The 14,805-nt window shown below is 50.5% G+C and overlaps 1 protein-coding gene across 2 annotated transcripts in view; it reads left to right on the top strand.

Moving 5' to 3' along the window:
- Crtc3 (CREB regulated transcription coactivator 3) overlaps positions 1–13,623 on the top strand; it is a 101,755-nt gene extending 88,132 nt beyond the window's left edge. Inside the window, exons 11-15 of one of the 2 annotated variants that reach the window (XM_026784247.1) lie at positions 3,421–3,719; positions 7,409–7,606; positions 7,693–7,773; positions 9,882–9,984; positions 10,503–13,623. In XM_026784247.1, the coding sequence (XP_026640048.1) occupies positions 3,421–3,719; positions 7,409–7,606; positions 7,693–7,773; positions 9,882–9,984; positions 10,503–10,708 (887 nt within the window). In that variant the 3' untranslated portion in view covers positions 10,709–13,623. Of the gene's footprint in view, positions 1–3,420; positions 3,720–7,408; positions 7,607–7,692; positions 7,774–9,881; positions 9,985–10,499 lie in introns of both variants that reach the window. The other variant, XM_013350185.2, reaches the window with a different exon arrangement.
- The last annotated feature ends 1,182 nt before the right edge of the window (positions 13,624–14,805 follow it).

The following is a 14,805-nucleotide window of genomic DNA, read 5'->3' as shown; positions in this document are numbered from 1 at the left end:
CTTTGGAGCTTGTCCTGGCACTCGCTCTTGTAGACCAGGCTGGTCTCGAACTCACAGAGATCCGCCTGCCTCTGCCTCCCGAGTGCTGATCTTCTATCATTTAATCCGTTTCCTTAGCTCTCCCCAGTTCCCCACTGGATCTCTGAAGGACAATATTTTAAATTTTAGAAAATTTACAATGGGCATGATGAAAATACTTGTACTTATGTAGATTAAGTAGACATCTATAGTTTAAAACCATCCAAGTGTTCAGAAGTGCCTGTAGGGTGGCACTGGCTGTAATTGTGCTCCTTGCTGTGCTGTCGCTGTCCAGACCCTGTGTGGATTTCACGCTGAACCAGCACTGCTCCTGTCACTTCCAGAGCAGGTGGTTCTCCCTCCTCTGTCAGTGGTGTGGTACAACCCCGGTACAGGTGCCTGCTGCAGAATGTTCTATTTGGAAGGCTCCTCAGTGACGGTCTATAGGTGGAGGAAGTGGTTTCTGGTTTCCACTCTGGGTTCTGAGCCTGCCCCCCTGGGAGTGGCCCCATAGGGTTCCCTGCCAGGTCCAGTGGTGCTGTGGGACCTCTGCTGAGCAGCATGGGTTCAGTTTTGCCCAGCTGGCTGCAGAGACCACCTTAATTTTTGTTTTAGGAGGTGCTCTTATTTTTACTTTTTAAGGCTGAGTTTTGAGGGTTTTGGTTGTTGTTGGGGTTTTTGTTGTTTTGTTTTGTTTTATTGGTTTTTCAAGACAGGGTTTCTCTGGAGCCTGTCCTGGAGCTAGCTCTTGTAGACCAGGCTGGCCTCGAACTCACAGAGATCCATCTGCCTCTGCCTCCTGAGTGCTGGGATTAAAGGCGTGCGTGCACCACCGCCCGGCGAGTTTTGAGTTTTTAGAAATCAAATTATATATGGACAAACTCACCATCAAAATTGAGTTGTGAAGTCATGTGACAGTGTCTGGCGTGCAGGGTGTTTCTGGGTGTTGTGAGACCCTGGGATACTTTTTAAGAAGACACCAGTCTCTTAGCTCTGAGTTTCTTTGATTTATTTCACAACAGAAACTCTCAAACCCTTTGAGAGTTCTAGACTCAGCCTGGGCAGGTCCCCTTTTAGACGAATTCTCAGTGAGCAGTGATGCCCAGGGTCCCTGAAACAAAACAGTATCCCCTCAGCTCCCTGGGGTCTTGAGGAAGCTGCCGCCTGTAGGCTTTATCCTTTGATTCTTGCTGAAAACCCCGTGTTCAGTCATTGACTATCCACCTTCTTCAAAACGCAGCATTTTTTGCTGAACACTGTAGATCAAGTGCCTAGCTTTATAATGCCATGCACACCTTAAAGTGCGTGGTACAGAGGCTACAGAGATGGCTCTGTCTCAGAGCACAGGCTGCTCTTAGCAGAGGACCCAGGTTCAGTTCCCAGCTCCCACATGATGACTCATAATCACCCGTAACTCCAGTTCCAGGGGATTGGATGCCTCTTTTGGCTTCCACCAGCACGAGGCCTGTGCATGGTGCCCATATATGCATGTGGACAAGCATTCATACATATAAAATAAAAATATTGAAGTATATATCATATAACATGTAAAAGTTAAGGCAGGTGCATCACAAGTTCCAGGCCAGCCTGATCCTACTTTTCTTTAAAAAAAAAAAAAAAAAAAAACTCCTGGCACACATTTTTTTTTATTTTCAAGACAGGGTTTCTCTGTGGCTTTGGAGCCTGTCCTGGAACTAGCTCTGTAGACCAGGCTGGTATCGAACTCACAGAGATCCGCCTGCTTCTGCCTCCCGAGTGCTGGGATTAAGGCGTGCGCCACAACCGCCCAGCTACACATGTTTTTGAAAGATATCTAAGTCTTCTTTCTGAAGGAGGCTTCTTTTTAAATCTAAATTCAGCCCGTTAGCTCTACCTACTATTTGAGCTAACTGGGTCTCGTGTTTTCATTAACTGAGAGGTGATAACACCCGAGTTCAGTCCCAGAACCCACATCGAGATGGAGAGAAGTGACTCCACAGAGCTGTCCTCTGACCCCATCTGTGCCATGGCTCGTGTGCCTTCCTCCATCATATACACATCATACATACTAAGTGAATAAGCATTTTAAAAATTAATAACTTTGTATTAGGTATAGGGTTCCATACCTGCAAGCAGTTGTGAAGTAGAGGCAGGAAAATCAGAAGTTGGAGGTCATCCCCTGCTACAAATCAAGTTCTACTCAGGCCTGGCCTATGTGGTAGATGTCCTGTCTTCATTAAAAAAAATAAATAAAACATAATAATTTTGCCAGGTAAAATAGTTGATCTTAGAATTTCTGTAATTTTTATCAAACAGTTTTTTTCTTTTTGTTTTATATTCCCTTGGTGCGTTGTGAGCACAGGCAAGCACAGTAAGCATGTGGAAATCAAGGAACAGTAGGTTTGGCACAAGGTATCTTTACCTGTTGAGCCATTTGGCTGGCCCAGTTTTTGTTTTTTGTTTTGAGAGATTCTCATGTGGCCCTGGCTGACCTCCAGCTAGCAAGTCCTCCTGCCTTAGCCCCCGGAGGACTGGGATTTCAGGGTGCTGTTCTTACTTGTTTCTGCTTCTGTTTTGTTTGGTTTTGCTCATGGTACTGGAGAGTTCACCTTGGACCTCAAGAATTCCCGGCGAGTGTTCTGCCAATGAGCCCTCCTGACCCCCACAAACAAATTTTTTATCAATACAAACACACACTTCTGCCTTCCAACCATGGCTCTGGCCTGTTGAAACACATGCAGCAGCAGCAGCTTTCTTGTTCATAGAATGGAGCTGTTCTGTCTGGGCTTGAGCTGAGTGCCAGGGTCCAATAGGGTGTAGGATGGGGTCCCAGCTTCTAGGTACTCCTCTCTTAGTTCTTCTCTGTACCATGGAGACCCCATTCCCAAACAATCTTGCTCATGCTAAGATTCATCCCCCCTTTACCTCAGAGAAAAAGGAACTATCAGAAACTCTGCTTTCCTTGAGTTTGCAAACATTGTTGATAGCTTATAAAGAGGCCAGAACTGAAGAACAAGGAGCTGTACGGCTGAGAGATGGGGGTATGGAGCCTGCTCTGCAGGGGCCACAGAGGTCCAGGCTGTGCCACGGGGCAGATGCTCTGGGGGCTGTGAATGGAGGGTTGTGTAGCCTGAGGCTCCTCAGCACTCCTCGCCTGCTCCAGCCTCCCCAGGGTTTTCTCATCTTGTTCTTCTTCGGAAGCAGTAATTCTGGTCTCACTCAAGCTGGAGGCTTGGCAGCATCTCTCGATACATGGTATTTCCTTGCCTTGTCATTGGTACACCCGAGACATTTTCAGCAGGAGAGCTGCTCAGGAGCTTCCACACACACATAGCTAGTAAGAAGTTTGCTTTACTCTTAGATCTGAAAACAAAAGCTTTGTCTGAAGTCATAACAAGAAACTTGTAAATTTGTTTGTTGCAGGTCTGCAGAGTTCTCGAAGCAATCCTTCCATCCAAGCCACACTCAATAAGATGACACTGTCCTCATCCCTCAATAACCACCCACAGACACCTGCAGCCAATGCGTCCGCTCTTCACCCCTCGCTCCGACTCTTCTCCCTCAGCAACCCCTCGCTTTCCACCACAAACATGAGCGGCCCCTCTCGGCGAAGGCAGCCGCCAGTCAGTCCTCTCACGCTCTCTCCTGGCCCGGAAGCACATCAAGGTTTCGGCAGACAGCTTTCTTCTACCAGCCCACTGAACCCCTATCCTGCCTCCCAGGTGAAGAAGACTTTTGAACCCCCTACATTCAACAGGCTGAGCTGTAGATGGTTTCTCCTTCTCTGGCCATTGTTATTCCACTGCACAGCCCGCGATTGCACATGCACCCACCCCGTCTTATTCCTGAAGTGAGAGAGCAGAGGTGTGTGCAGAGTCGGCATGCATCCATCATGTTCTCATCTCCAACTTTGGATGTTTACTGCCCTTAAGCAAATATTAAACAATTTGTAGTCATTAACCCCTGAAGTCGAGGCTGGAGAAGGGGTGAGGTGTGGAAAGTGAAAGCAATCCAGGGAAACCAGGTTAGAATCGCAAACTGTACACAGGAAATCAGCCATTGATCCAGTAACTACAGTAAGGCACAGAGAAAAGCCCGAAAAACCACTCGGTGTCCTGACACTTCAGTAGTGGTTTAACCCTCTTCCCTCATTCTACTGCCCACCCGAGAACAACACTCTGGTTAAATACCATCTATGACAAGGGTGACGGCACTCGAGAGAGAGGCGCAGTTGGGAGTCACAGCCATTAGAGTGGAGGAATGTCACCGTGGACTTTCAGACTTTGTTTTTATTCTAAGTTCCTAGGGCGTTACTCCTTACCATAATCACTGGTAAATATGTTTTTGACCCATTTGCCACACCCTGGATCCATTATAGCATCATTGACTGCTCCCTGCTGCATGAAACTGAGTAATGGTTAGCAACGAGCCTCGGTAGACCCGGGAGAAGCTGCGTGATCGGGTGTTAGTCACTCCGCCAGTCACTGCTGCTGGATGCTGACATTGTGAGCCATCTCTTCCGGGGAAGATGAGATGGCATTGGGGAATTTGTTTTTAATATAATCTTTTCTAATCTTTTCTCATTCCACACAGCCACCCCACTCTCATTCCCTCCTCACACCCCCACCCCCACCCCCTAGGGAAACTTTTTAAAACTTTAAAATTTTTAAAAATGTTATTGGATTGCCAGGTGGTGATAGCGCACACTTTTAATCCCAGTACTTGGGAGGCAGAGGCAGGTGAATCTCTGTGAGTTCAAGACCAGCCTGGTCTACAAAATGAGCTCCAGGACAGGCAGTGCTACACAGAGAAACCCTGTCTCAAACTGCCCCCACCAAAAAAAGTTATTTAATTCCTTTTAGTTTTGCTTTGTGAGATTCTTTTACGAGCTATTAAAGTGTTCTTGCTTTTTTGCTACACTTTAAGGGTGGAGAACATTGACTCTAATATTTTTATTATTATTTGTTTAATGTTAAGGTTTTAAAAAGTCTCACTCATGTATGTAGTTTCAAAAGGCAAATAGTTCTGAAGGGCCTGTCTCCCCTACCCATTAACCACAGTTTTCACTGCCTGGGCTTGGCCGTTTCCGACCATTTTTGCTAATCTCTTTGGTATAAACACGTTACTTCGTGCTTCTTTTCCTCTAGATGTCGGCTGTTGAGCACTACTAATGGCATCCTGCCGTCCAGGATGGGGATGCAGCTTTCCTTCTGCCCCCCACAGCCCTGCTCTCACACACCCTCTCTCGGTCTGTTCATCCATTATAATCTCAGAGCAGCACGTGTGTTTGCGTTTCTATAGCTACCGTGATGTAGTTAGGCTTGACCCCATAGCACATGGTGAAATAACAGAGTGGGCGTGTGCTTTGCTCCCAGATGTTGACGTCCTGCTCTCTGTCTTTCCAGCTGTGTGTCGCTAATTCAGGCCCAAACTCTGGTATTGGAATAATCTTAACATATTTCAAAGCAGATCCTCCGCAAGCCTGAGGGGCCGTGAGGGTTGGGGAGGGGGCACAGGAGCCTTAGCGTGACTGGAAGATGCCTTTGTTCTGCCTTCCATTTGGTTAGTGGTTGGCGAGATTAAGATATTTCTGCCTGGTCCTTTAGAGGTATTACTGGACCTAATCCGGCCGTACGGCTAAGACTTGGGATGGGACCTCCTTCCGTCCTCTGGAGTCATCTAGGATAGTCTTGCTTTCCTTCAGAACTGAGAAACAGTAATGATAATGGGTCTTGGAATGCGTCTGGAGGGTTGCTGAGTTGCTTGTGTCTAGAAACTTATGTCTGTTGTCTCTAGAAATTTCAATTATTTCTTCAGTGATACTTCCCTTGATTTTTCTCCATTCCCTCTGAATTCCTGTTGTACAAATGTTGGACATCATGAAAATTTCCTCTGTTGTCTAGATTTTTTTCTCTCACCTCTCATTTATTTGTTTTTTCTTCTTATATTTGTTTATTTTTGGTTTTTTGAGATAGGGTTTCTCTGTCTAGCCCTGGCTGTCCTGAAACTCACTTTGGAGACCAGTCTGGCCTCAGATCTGCCTGCCTCTGCCTCCCCATGGTGGACTTAAAGATGTGCGCCACCACACCAGCCTAAGGTTAGCCTCTTTAAAAAGGCCTTCATGTTACAGTAGTAAACGTGGATCCTCACTTCTTCCTCCCATGTTTCCAGTCTGTGTCTGTTTGGGACCTGAAGGTGATGCTGGGCTCTCTGCTCCCCTGGGGATGAGACAGTCTGACAGCCCCTGGTTCTGATGTGATGCTGAGTGTCTGTTCACCTGGGGATGAGACAGTCTGACAGCCCCTGGTTCTGATGTGATGCTGAGTGTCTGTTCACCTGGGGATGAGACAGTCTGACAGCCCCTGGTTCTGATGTGATGCTGAGTGTCTGTTCACCTGGGGATGAGACAGTCTGACAGCCCCTGGTTCTTCCTTTGCTTTCAAAAGCAAGACACTCAATTACTGACAGGCAGCTCTGAGACTGGGGGCTTGCTGAGGCAGAGACTTTGTGACAGAACCGTCTCTCTTTTCTGTGGTGAGCTTCTTCTAGCACTGGTGTTTAGAGAAGTCTCTGGCTGGTTCAGAGTCCCTGAGCGATACTATACTGTTGGATACTTGGGCTTGTGTCTGGATAGCAGCTTCTGGGCCAAGTCGGAGATAGATAGCTCAATTTGTTGCTTGCAAGAGACCTCTCCTCTAGTCCCTCCAGGGTCGGCTTCCACTCCCCAGCTATCATCAGGGAAGGCAGCTAGGTGCCCAGCACAGAAATTCTTGATCGCCGCCCTGGGTTAACATCAACCCTGATCCCTGCTGTCCCCAAGCCTGGATCTCTTTAGGAACTGGGCCACTTGAACCAGATGACAACACATGGCCTTCTTGGTTCTGCTGTTTCACAGATCAGACTGTGTTGCCATTTTCGTTTCTTCTGTTATCTTTCTCCTCCCTTGAGTGGAGTTCATGGTTGTAGTGTTGTTTGCTGATGTTCACTGCGGTTAGTGTTGAGCTGGTGTCTTGCGTTAATAGAGTTTAGGATGGTAGCACAGCTAAGTACCTTCTTCAGTCTCCCGTCTCTCCAGCAGTCATGGTTTTAACAAGCAAGACATTATTTTCACTGAGAAAACAGAGGAAATCGGCTATATTCTTGCTTATTTAAACAATAGAAATGTCACTGAGAGGAATGCTTTCACAGGTATGAACCTGAGATGTGCTTCGAAGGAGCAGAGGCCGAGCATCTCAGCATGGCAGGGAGATGGAGGGCAGAGCCAGGCATCTTAGCATAGCGGGGAGACAGAGGGCAGAGGCCAGGCATCTCAGCGTGGCAGGGAGATGCTCAGGCTCCCCTCTAACCCTGCTCCCAATCCTAAGGACCTTTATCACTTGGAAGCTGACAAGTCACTTGGTTTATTTCACAGATGGTGTCCTCAGAGCAAAGCCTTTCCTTCCTGCCCACAGAAGCTCAAGCCCAAGTGTCCCCACCGCCCCCTTACCCCACAACCCAGGAGATGCCTCAACCCCTCTTGCAGCAGCCCCATGCCCAGGAGCCCCCTGCTCCTCAGCCCCAGGCAGCCCCCTCCCTGCCACAGTCAGACTTCCAGCTTCTCACTGCCCAGGTGAGTCCCCATGGGGTGTGGGAGGTGGGGAGCCCTATTTCACTCTGAAATCTGGCAATAAATAGTTCCCTCCTTATTTCCCACAGGGCTCATCTCTGACCAACTTCTTCCCAGATGTGGGCTTTGACCAACAGCCCATGAGACCCAGCCCTGCCTTTCCTCAACAGGTAGGTGGCCGTTCCTGCCCCACCTTTTCTGAGGTTGTTCTGTGTGCCGACCCCTTCAGCCTAAGAGATGAGGCCTCCCCTCTGTTTCAGGTGTGTTCCGTGCCAGGAGAGCCTCACAGCCTCCCTCTTATCCGGTGCCACTGTGGCTGCCTTTTGCCTTATAGACCTTGGGAGGGGGTCAGGGCTCAGCAGAGGCAATGTTTGAACGGTGGTGGATTTTGACAACACTCTCGTCATAGAGCTGGGGAGGCGATTTAGTCAGTAAAGCACAAGGACTTGAGCTCCATCGCGGAAACCTACATTTAAGAAGGAAGTAGCGCCAGGTGTATCGTTGTGCACTGTTAATCCTCGCACTTGGGATGCAAAGAGAGGCAGACCACTGTGAGTTTATGGCCGGTTTTGTACCTACGTACACAAAGTTCCAAACCAGCCAGGGCTACATAATGAGACCCCCTTCAAAAAGAAGGAGTGGGGGCTGGAGAAATGGCTCAACAGATAAGAGCACTTGCTGTTCTTATAGAGAACCCAGGTTTGGTTCCCAGAACCCACATAACAGCTTACAGCCATCCATAACTCCAGTTACAGGGCATCTGATAGCCCCTTCTGGCCTCCTCAGGAATCAGGCATGCATGTGGTGCACAAAATGTAGGTAGGCAAACACTTAAACACATAAAAATAAATCTTTTAGAAACAAAAAATAAAAGATTAAGAAATCTTAGGTACAACTGTGCACACTTGTAATCCCATTGCTGGGACGGCAAAGGACAGATGGATCCCTAGGGCTGACCAAGCTTAGCTGATGAGTTCCAGGCCAGTGAGAGGCCTGTCTTAAACTGAGAAGGTGGATGGCATCTGTGGACTAGCACCCAAAGTTGTCCTCTGGCTTCCAGATGCACACACAGTACACGTGTCTATGTACGCGCGCACACACAGGGACCATAGCAGACAGCTGGCCAGTCCCCTGTGTTGGCGAATCTGAAGGATAAGAGGGACAACACGTGGCCTCAGCAGCAGAGTTAGAAAGTGGTGTAACACTGCCTGCTGGCCTGGTGCCGTGCCCGGCTCAGCGCATGGCCTGCAGGAGCGCTCAGCCCTTCCACAGAGCATTTCCATTCAGCCACTTTCTTTCACTTTTGTGTTTCTAATAGTGTTTGGTAAGGATGTATCAGGCTTCAGGATGGATTTTAAAAAGTGAAGGGAGGGCCGGGTGCTGGTGGTGGTGCACACCTTTAATCCCAACAGAGGCAGGCAGATCTCTTTGAGTCTGAGGCCAGCCTGGTCCACAGGAGCTAGTTCCAGGACAACTAGGGCTGTTACACAGAGAAACCCTATCTCAGAAGAAAGAAAAAAAGCGAAAGGGGGTTTTAACCCATCTCCAGAACTTAATAATAGTAGCACAGGTAAAGATACTATAGCCAAGTGGCAAGAGCGAGCAGTACTCACTCTGAGCTTTCTTGCTGTTATTGTTTTGTGTTTTGTCCTGCTTGCCGTCCGACCCAGGATCTCACATAATGAGAGGCAGGCATGCCAGGCAAGCCCTCTGGCACCAAGCTGCACCTCTTCACTGCTTTCTAAAGAGTAAAGAGCCCTTTCAGACTAGGTGAGGACCAGCACTTCCCTCAAAAGTGTTGGAGATCTTTCTTTTAAGACATTCTTTTAAATGGCCTAAAAAATTAATTTCAGCAAAAATTCCTAAATCAGACCCCATTTCTAAGTAGGCCTCTGAGGCTCTGTCCTTGAGAGGTGCTGGCCAAGGGTGAAGGGACGATTCCCACTCTCTCATTTCCCGGAAGCCAGAGAACCCACTGTTTCCCTGAGCACAGAGGGACCTCTCTGATGGGCTGAGGAGCAGGCATATCAGAGACCCAAAGGGAGTCTCTAACTGTGGCCACTTAAGTCTCTTGGGGTCGCGTAGCAGGCAGTGTATGGGCAGAGGAAAGCTACCCGCGCTGTGGTACCCAAGCAGTGTTCCTCCTGTGTCATCACACAGCAGAGCCCTCCGGGATCCTAGGCAGAAGGGGCTGTGGGACAGTCTGAGGACACAGCCCTTGTTCACACACACCTCAGAAGCAGAGCTGCATGCCCACTGTGGCTTTTGTTGCTCCCAGGTGCCTTTGGTGCAGCAGAGCCACCGGGAACCACAGGACTCGTTTCCTTTGAGACCAAACCCGTATTCCAACTGTGGAAACTTCCCAGACGCCATCCTGACAGGTGAGTGTAGGCCACCCCTCAGCGCCGCTGTTGGTCTCGGTCCACAGTGTGTTTGCCTCTGGGAGAGGTCTAGATCATATCACAGTCTATAAATGAAACAAACCCTGCCTCGGTCTGACGAAGAGACGGAGGCAGGCAGTGAGGACAGGGCCTGGTGGCCAACACGTTTCTGAAAATACTTAGTCTGCAGTGACCAAGAACCATCTAAAAGCGGGAAACTATAAACATTCAAAGATTTAGTTAGACATGGCAATGTATATTTGAGATTCAAGCCCTTGGGGAGCTGAGACAGGGATTCCCTTAATTTTGAAGCCTACTTAGGCTACATACAGAATGAAACCCTGGTTAAAAAAAACAAACGTCGATTCCAGGGGAAGAGCTGTGGGCCTGGGAGTGGTCAGTGCATGGGCGCTCGCCGTCCTGCCTGGCCTGTCTGGGAAGGTGACAGGATAGAATGCTGAGGATTGTCACTCTTTAGTTCTCCTGTCACTGAATCTCCTCTCTGCTCCTTTCAGAAGATCCAAGCACCAACCTGTTCAAAGGCCTTAGTGGAGGGCTGTCGGGCATGCCTGAGGTCGGCCTGGACATGGACACTCCATTTCCATTGGAAGAGGAGCTACAGATCGAACCCTTGAGCCTGGACGGACTCAACATGTTAAGTGACTCCAGCATGGGCCTGCTGGACCCCTCTGTGGAGGAGACATTTCGAGCTGACCGGCTCTGAGCAGAACACAGTGGAGCAGGGGGACTGAAATGGCCAGAGCAGAGCCGAAAATGGAGCCAGCAGACATCCCGACATCAGCCATCTGTCCCAGGCTCTCCCCTGAAGTCCTAGCTCAGAGGTCATGGCTTTTCTAGGCACAGCTACATCCTGCCTCTCCGGCCTGTGGCACCGTTGTACTACCACAGGCCGGCTGCTGTGGAGCTTCTGATGACCGAGGTCACCGTGTCACCCTTCATTCTTTGCTGGCATCTAGTCAGCGTGTAAACGTAGAAAGTGCTGTGGGACAGGTGCCTCCGTAGCACCACCAGAGCTCCGACCCGCACATCCCAGTCAGCACCTAAGAGGGGCCACAGGCCCGTGGAGTTGGTTCAGCACCACACAACGGTACCAGAGCACCACGATGCCTTTCTATCTGGCCGCCAAGGCCAGGCACCCTCCGGCTGGTGGATGTTCTGGGCCATTGCTCTGCCAGGTGGTGTAATGAAGAGGACGACGCCCACCCACCCGTCCTAGGGCAGGCTGTTGTTAGCAGGCTCAGCTCAGCTTGCTCCCTCCCAGTCCGGTACCTCTTTGCTGCTGCTTCCCTGTGCATGCACAGGAGAAGAGGGAGTGAAAAGAGTCCCTGGAACAGGGATGAGCCTAAAGAGGGCAGTGCTCCTTTTAGGAGGCGGTGGGCACGTCCCCTGCACAAGATGTCCTCCGTCTTAGGTCGGCCACCCTGAAGCCCCACTGGACAGAGCTGCTGGGACTCCTGTCAGTGCGTAGCAGCTGAACGGCCCCTTCCCTCCCCAGCTCTCTCTGTGTAATGCAATCCTACTAGACTGTAAGCTCCGTGAGGGCAGGAGCCGTGCCTTGTTCCTTACTGAACCCCTAGTGCCTGACGGGACTGAGGGCTGTGTGACTGGGTGTGGCGCCCGGTCATGGATGACTGACTAGATATGCCGCGCTGTAGGGCGGACTGACCTGTAGCTATCGCTAGTCCCTGCTTGAGCTCAGAGCTTCAGCCTTCTCTCACTGGTGCCTTCAGCTCACACCCACTTGGATATGCCTTACTACACTGGATGACCAGCTCCATCACTAGGAGCAGCAGCCATCCTCCTCGGGATCATGTCCCTCAGCAGCTAGGCGGGAATCATCCAGAATGGCTGGCACACCAGAGCCCCTAAGTGTGGGACACCCAGGATCTTCACTAGGCCCCCACTGTAGAACCTTTCTACTCAGACCCATGCTTTTCGTTCTAAATTGCCTAAAATAGAGGTGCGTAGTAAATGAGACCGGATTCGTGGGACTTCCGTGATGCATTAACACCTTATCGCCCAATAATCTGACCAGATTCTACCACTACTGCCTCCTAGCCCTGAGTGGGGAAGTGGTGGTGTCCATGTAGCCTTCAGGGGAGGAGATGACAGGGGCAGGGCTAAAGAAGAGTCTTTGCTCAGACAGCTGCTACCCTCCCTGAAGTCCGGAGTAGCCCAGGCTCATTGCCTTTCCACCCAGGCCAGCAAGGATGAAGTAGAAGAAAGCCAGCACATCTGTGCCTGTGGCGAGCAGAGCCTGCGCACAGGACGCTGGCTCCCACACCTCCCTACATCTCGTCAGCATCTTCTCTTAGGCCTTCTCCATGATCCTTCAAACAGCCCTGATGGTGCCGTACTCCACCTTCCTCTAGGACCCAAGCATTGTGTGTTCCCATTTAGCACCAGCTCTGCTGTCTCTGTGCAGCTCCACCCCCAGAAGATGCCCCTGGCCTCTGCTGAGCCCTGTTCGCAGTGGAACTCTCATACGCTTTATGCCTGAGATCAGAGAGGAGCGACTTTAGTTTAAGTAGAAGCTTTTCACTCTTCAAGCTGCCCTGCATCCCACCGTGCCCACGGAAGCCAGCTCCCCTGTCAGAGGTCCCACCACGCCCACTGAAGCCAGCTCCCCTGTCAGAGGTCCCACCGTGCCCACGGAAGCCAGCTCCTCTCTCAGAGGCCCCACTGTGCCCACAGAAGTCAGCTCCTCTGTCAGAGGTCCCTGAAATCAGATCTCAGGCTTTGGGCAGGGATCGGTGCTGATGTAAGAGTTTAGAGAAGGGGGTCCCAGCACAATCTGCTCTCTGCATCGTGCCTTATCCATGGGATTATTACATCAGGAGAAGACCGCCTTGTAATGGGAGACCCAAAGATCCCATACCCTGAATTACCCTGCCCCTGGGATATTCTCCAGCTGATGGGATAGTACTGGCTATGGGGGAAATAGATAAAAAGTTAAAAAAAAAAAAAAGACAATACAGTGTAGCACTAAATTAAATCTGCTGTTAGGTCCACCAACCCGATTTTCTTGTGGGAAAAACTTTAAACCACTGGAGAGCCCACCCTGTCTAGGCTGTGTTGAGGACACCAGGAGACCTTGTCGCCCTACCCTAGCCATGTAAGCCTGCATGCACTCGCTGCTGCCCTAGGCCTCGGCACTGAAGTGGCTACAGGCGTCCCCAGCCCTACCTGTCCATGTTTTCACCTGGTCACGGCTGTACTCGTTCTTCTAGCAGTGTGGCGGTCCTGGGGTATAGGATGTGAGCATGAGGAGAAACGCTTGGATCCCGCCCCAAATCAGTTCTCCTTTGCCCTGCTCCCTCTCCTAAGTCTACTGTATCCTCGGAGCTGAAGAGTGGTGTATTCATGCTCGTGCACGTACTGAAGACATTTCCTGTCGGGCCTCTCCAGGGCTCTTGTGATTTATACGCAGATGGTTCCCAGCGTTTCCACTGCTCCAGGATGGGGCCATCCCAGCAACTAATCGGACTTCCTGCCAGTGTCCTAACTCCCGGCCCTTTTTAAGCAATACTGACAGATTGGACTTTGTATAAAGTAGCTTCCAAGTTTTATAATGCATCATTTTACATCTTTCGTAATTAAAAGCAGCACAATATGGTTGTATCTGCTCTCCATGTTTCTCTTCGACCTTGGGCGCACCGGCTTGGTGGGCAACTTCGCTGGCTGCCTCTGCCTACTTTGCTGGCACTCCCCGATTTCTGAACATTGGCTGGGTCCTTCACCAACCCACCTGCTGCCCTGTCTCATTACAAATGCAAGGTGCACAGTCCCTTTGAGACTGGGTAACAGGGACAGAGCACCCTGGATGCTGTCTTCTGCCTCCTCCTGCCTCCGCCGAAGGCGCCACCTGCTCCTTACCCGGCTGCTGTCCTGGACCAACCTTGATCATCTTCCCGATGCCTTCTGCCCTGGTCATAAGCCTCTTCTCCTTCAGGGAGGCACACTCCTTCAGCTACACTGAGCACTGTCTGAGGGTGACTCCTGAGATCCACAGAAATCTCATCTCTGGGCAGTACGTCTGGAGCCCTGCATCTCAGCCCCCGCCCACACACCTTGTTCTTGGACCACAGCCCTTCTCTTAGCATGCTTGGCCTCTTCAGGTTCCCTTCCCCTCCCTCCCGACTTGGTCCTCAGGTTTAGCAGCCTCCAGGATGCCCTCAGGAAGCTCCTTTTTCTCTGACTCCCCACACCCGGCCTTTGACCTTCAGAAACTCAGCAAATCAACCCTGCCATTATCCCAATCTTTGGCTCTCAGAGCCTTCTCTCTCTCTCTCTCTCTCTCTCTCTCTCTCTCTCTCTCTCTCTCTCTCTCTCTCTCTCTCGTCCGCCCCCCCCTTGCAGTCAGCACCAGCTCTCCTTCCTCTTCTGTTCCCTGTTTCATCCTTTCTCCCCTCAGCCTGCCCAACTCTCTCACTGCCTTGTCTCCCCTCCCCCACTCGTGCCCCCCCTAACCTGGGTTTCATTTTTCATGTGTCATTTCTCTGCTCTTCCTCCAAGAACTGCCCCCACCCTCAGCCTGTGCATCTGCCTCAGTCTCCTTCCTAAAATAGAAAACCTTTCTTCAAGCCCCACTTCTCCTCAGACCACAGGCTGTCTCCTTCCTTTCCCCGAAGGCAGCTCAACCCAGCCATCGCCTCCCGCACCTGGCTTCAAACCCCCTCGGCCTCCTCAGGTTAGCTCCTGTCCTGCTGGACCGACCCCTTTCCTTAAACCCTCTCTAGCTCCAGTAAACTTTTCCTTGTCCTTTTTGTTTTTAGGTTTTTGTTTGTTTTCAAGACAGGG

This window comes from Microtus ochrogaster, chromosome 22 (assembly GCF_000317375.1).
Source record: "Microtus ochrogaster isolate Prairie Vole_2 chromosome 22, MicOch1.0, whole genome shotgun sequence".
NCBI lineage: Eukaryota > Metazoa > Chordata > Mammalia > Rodentia > Cricetidae > Microtus > Microtus ochrogaster.
This window is presented reverse-complemented; position numbering and strand designations above follow the sequence as displayed.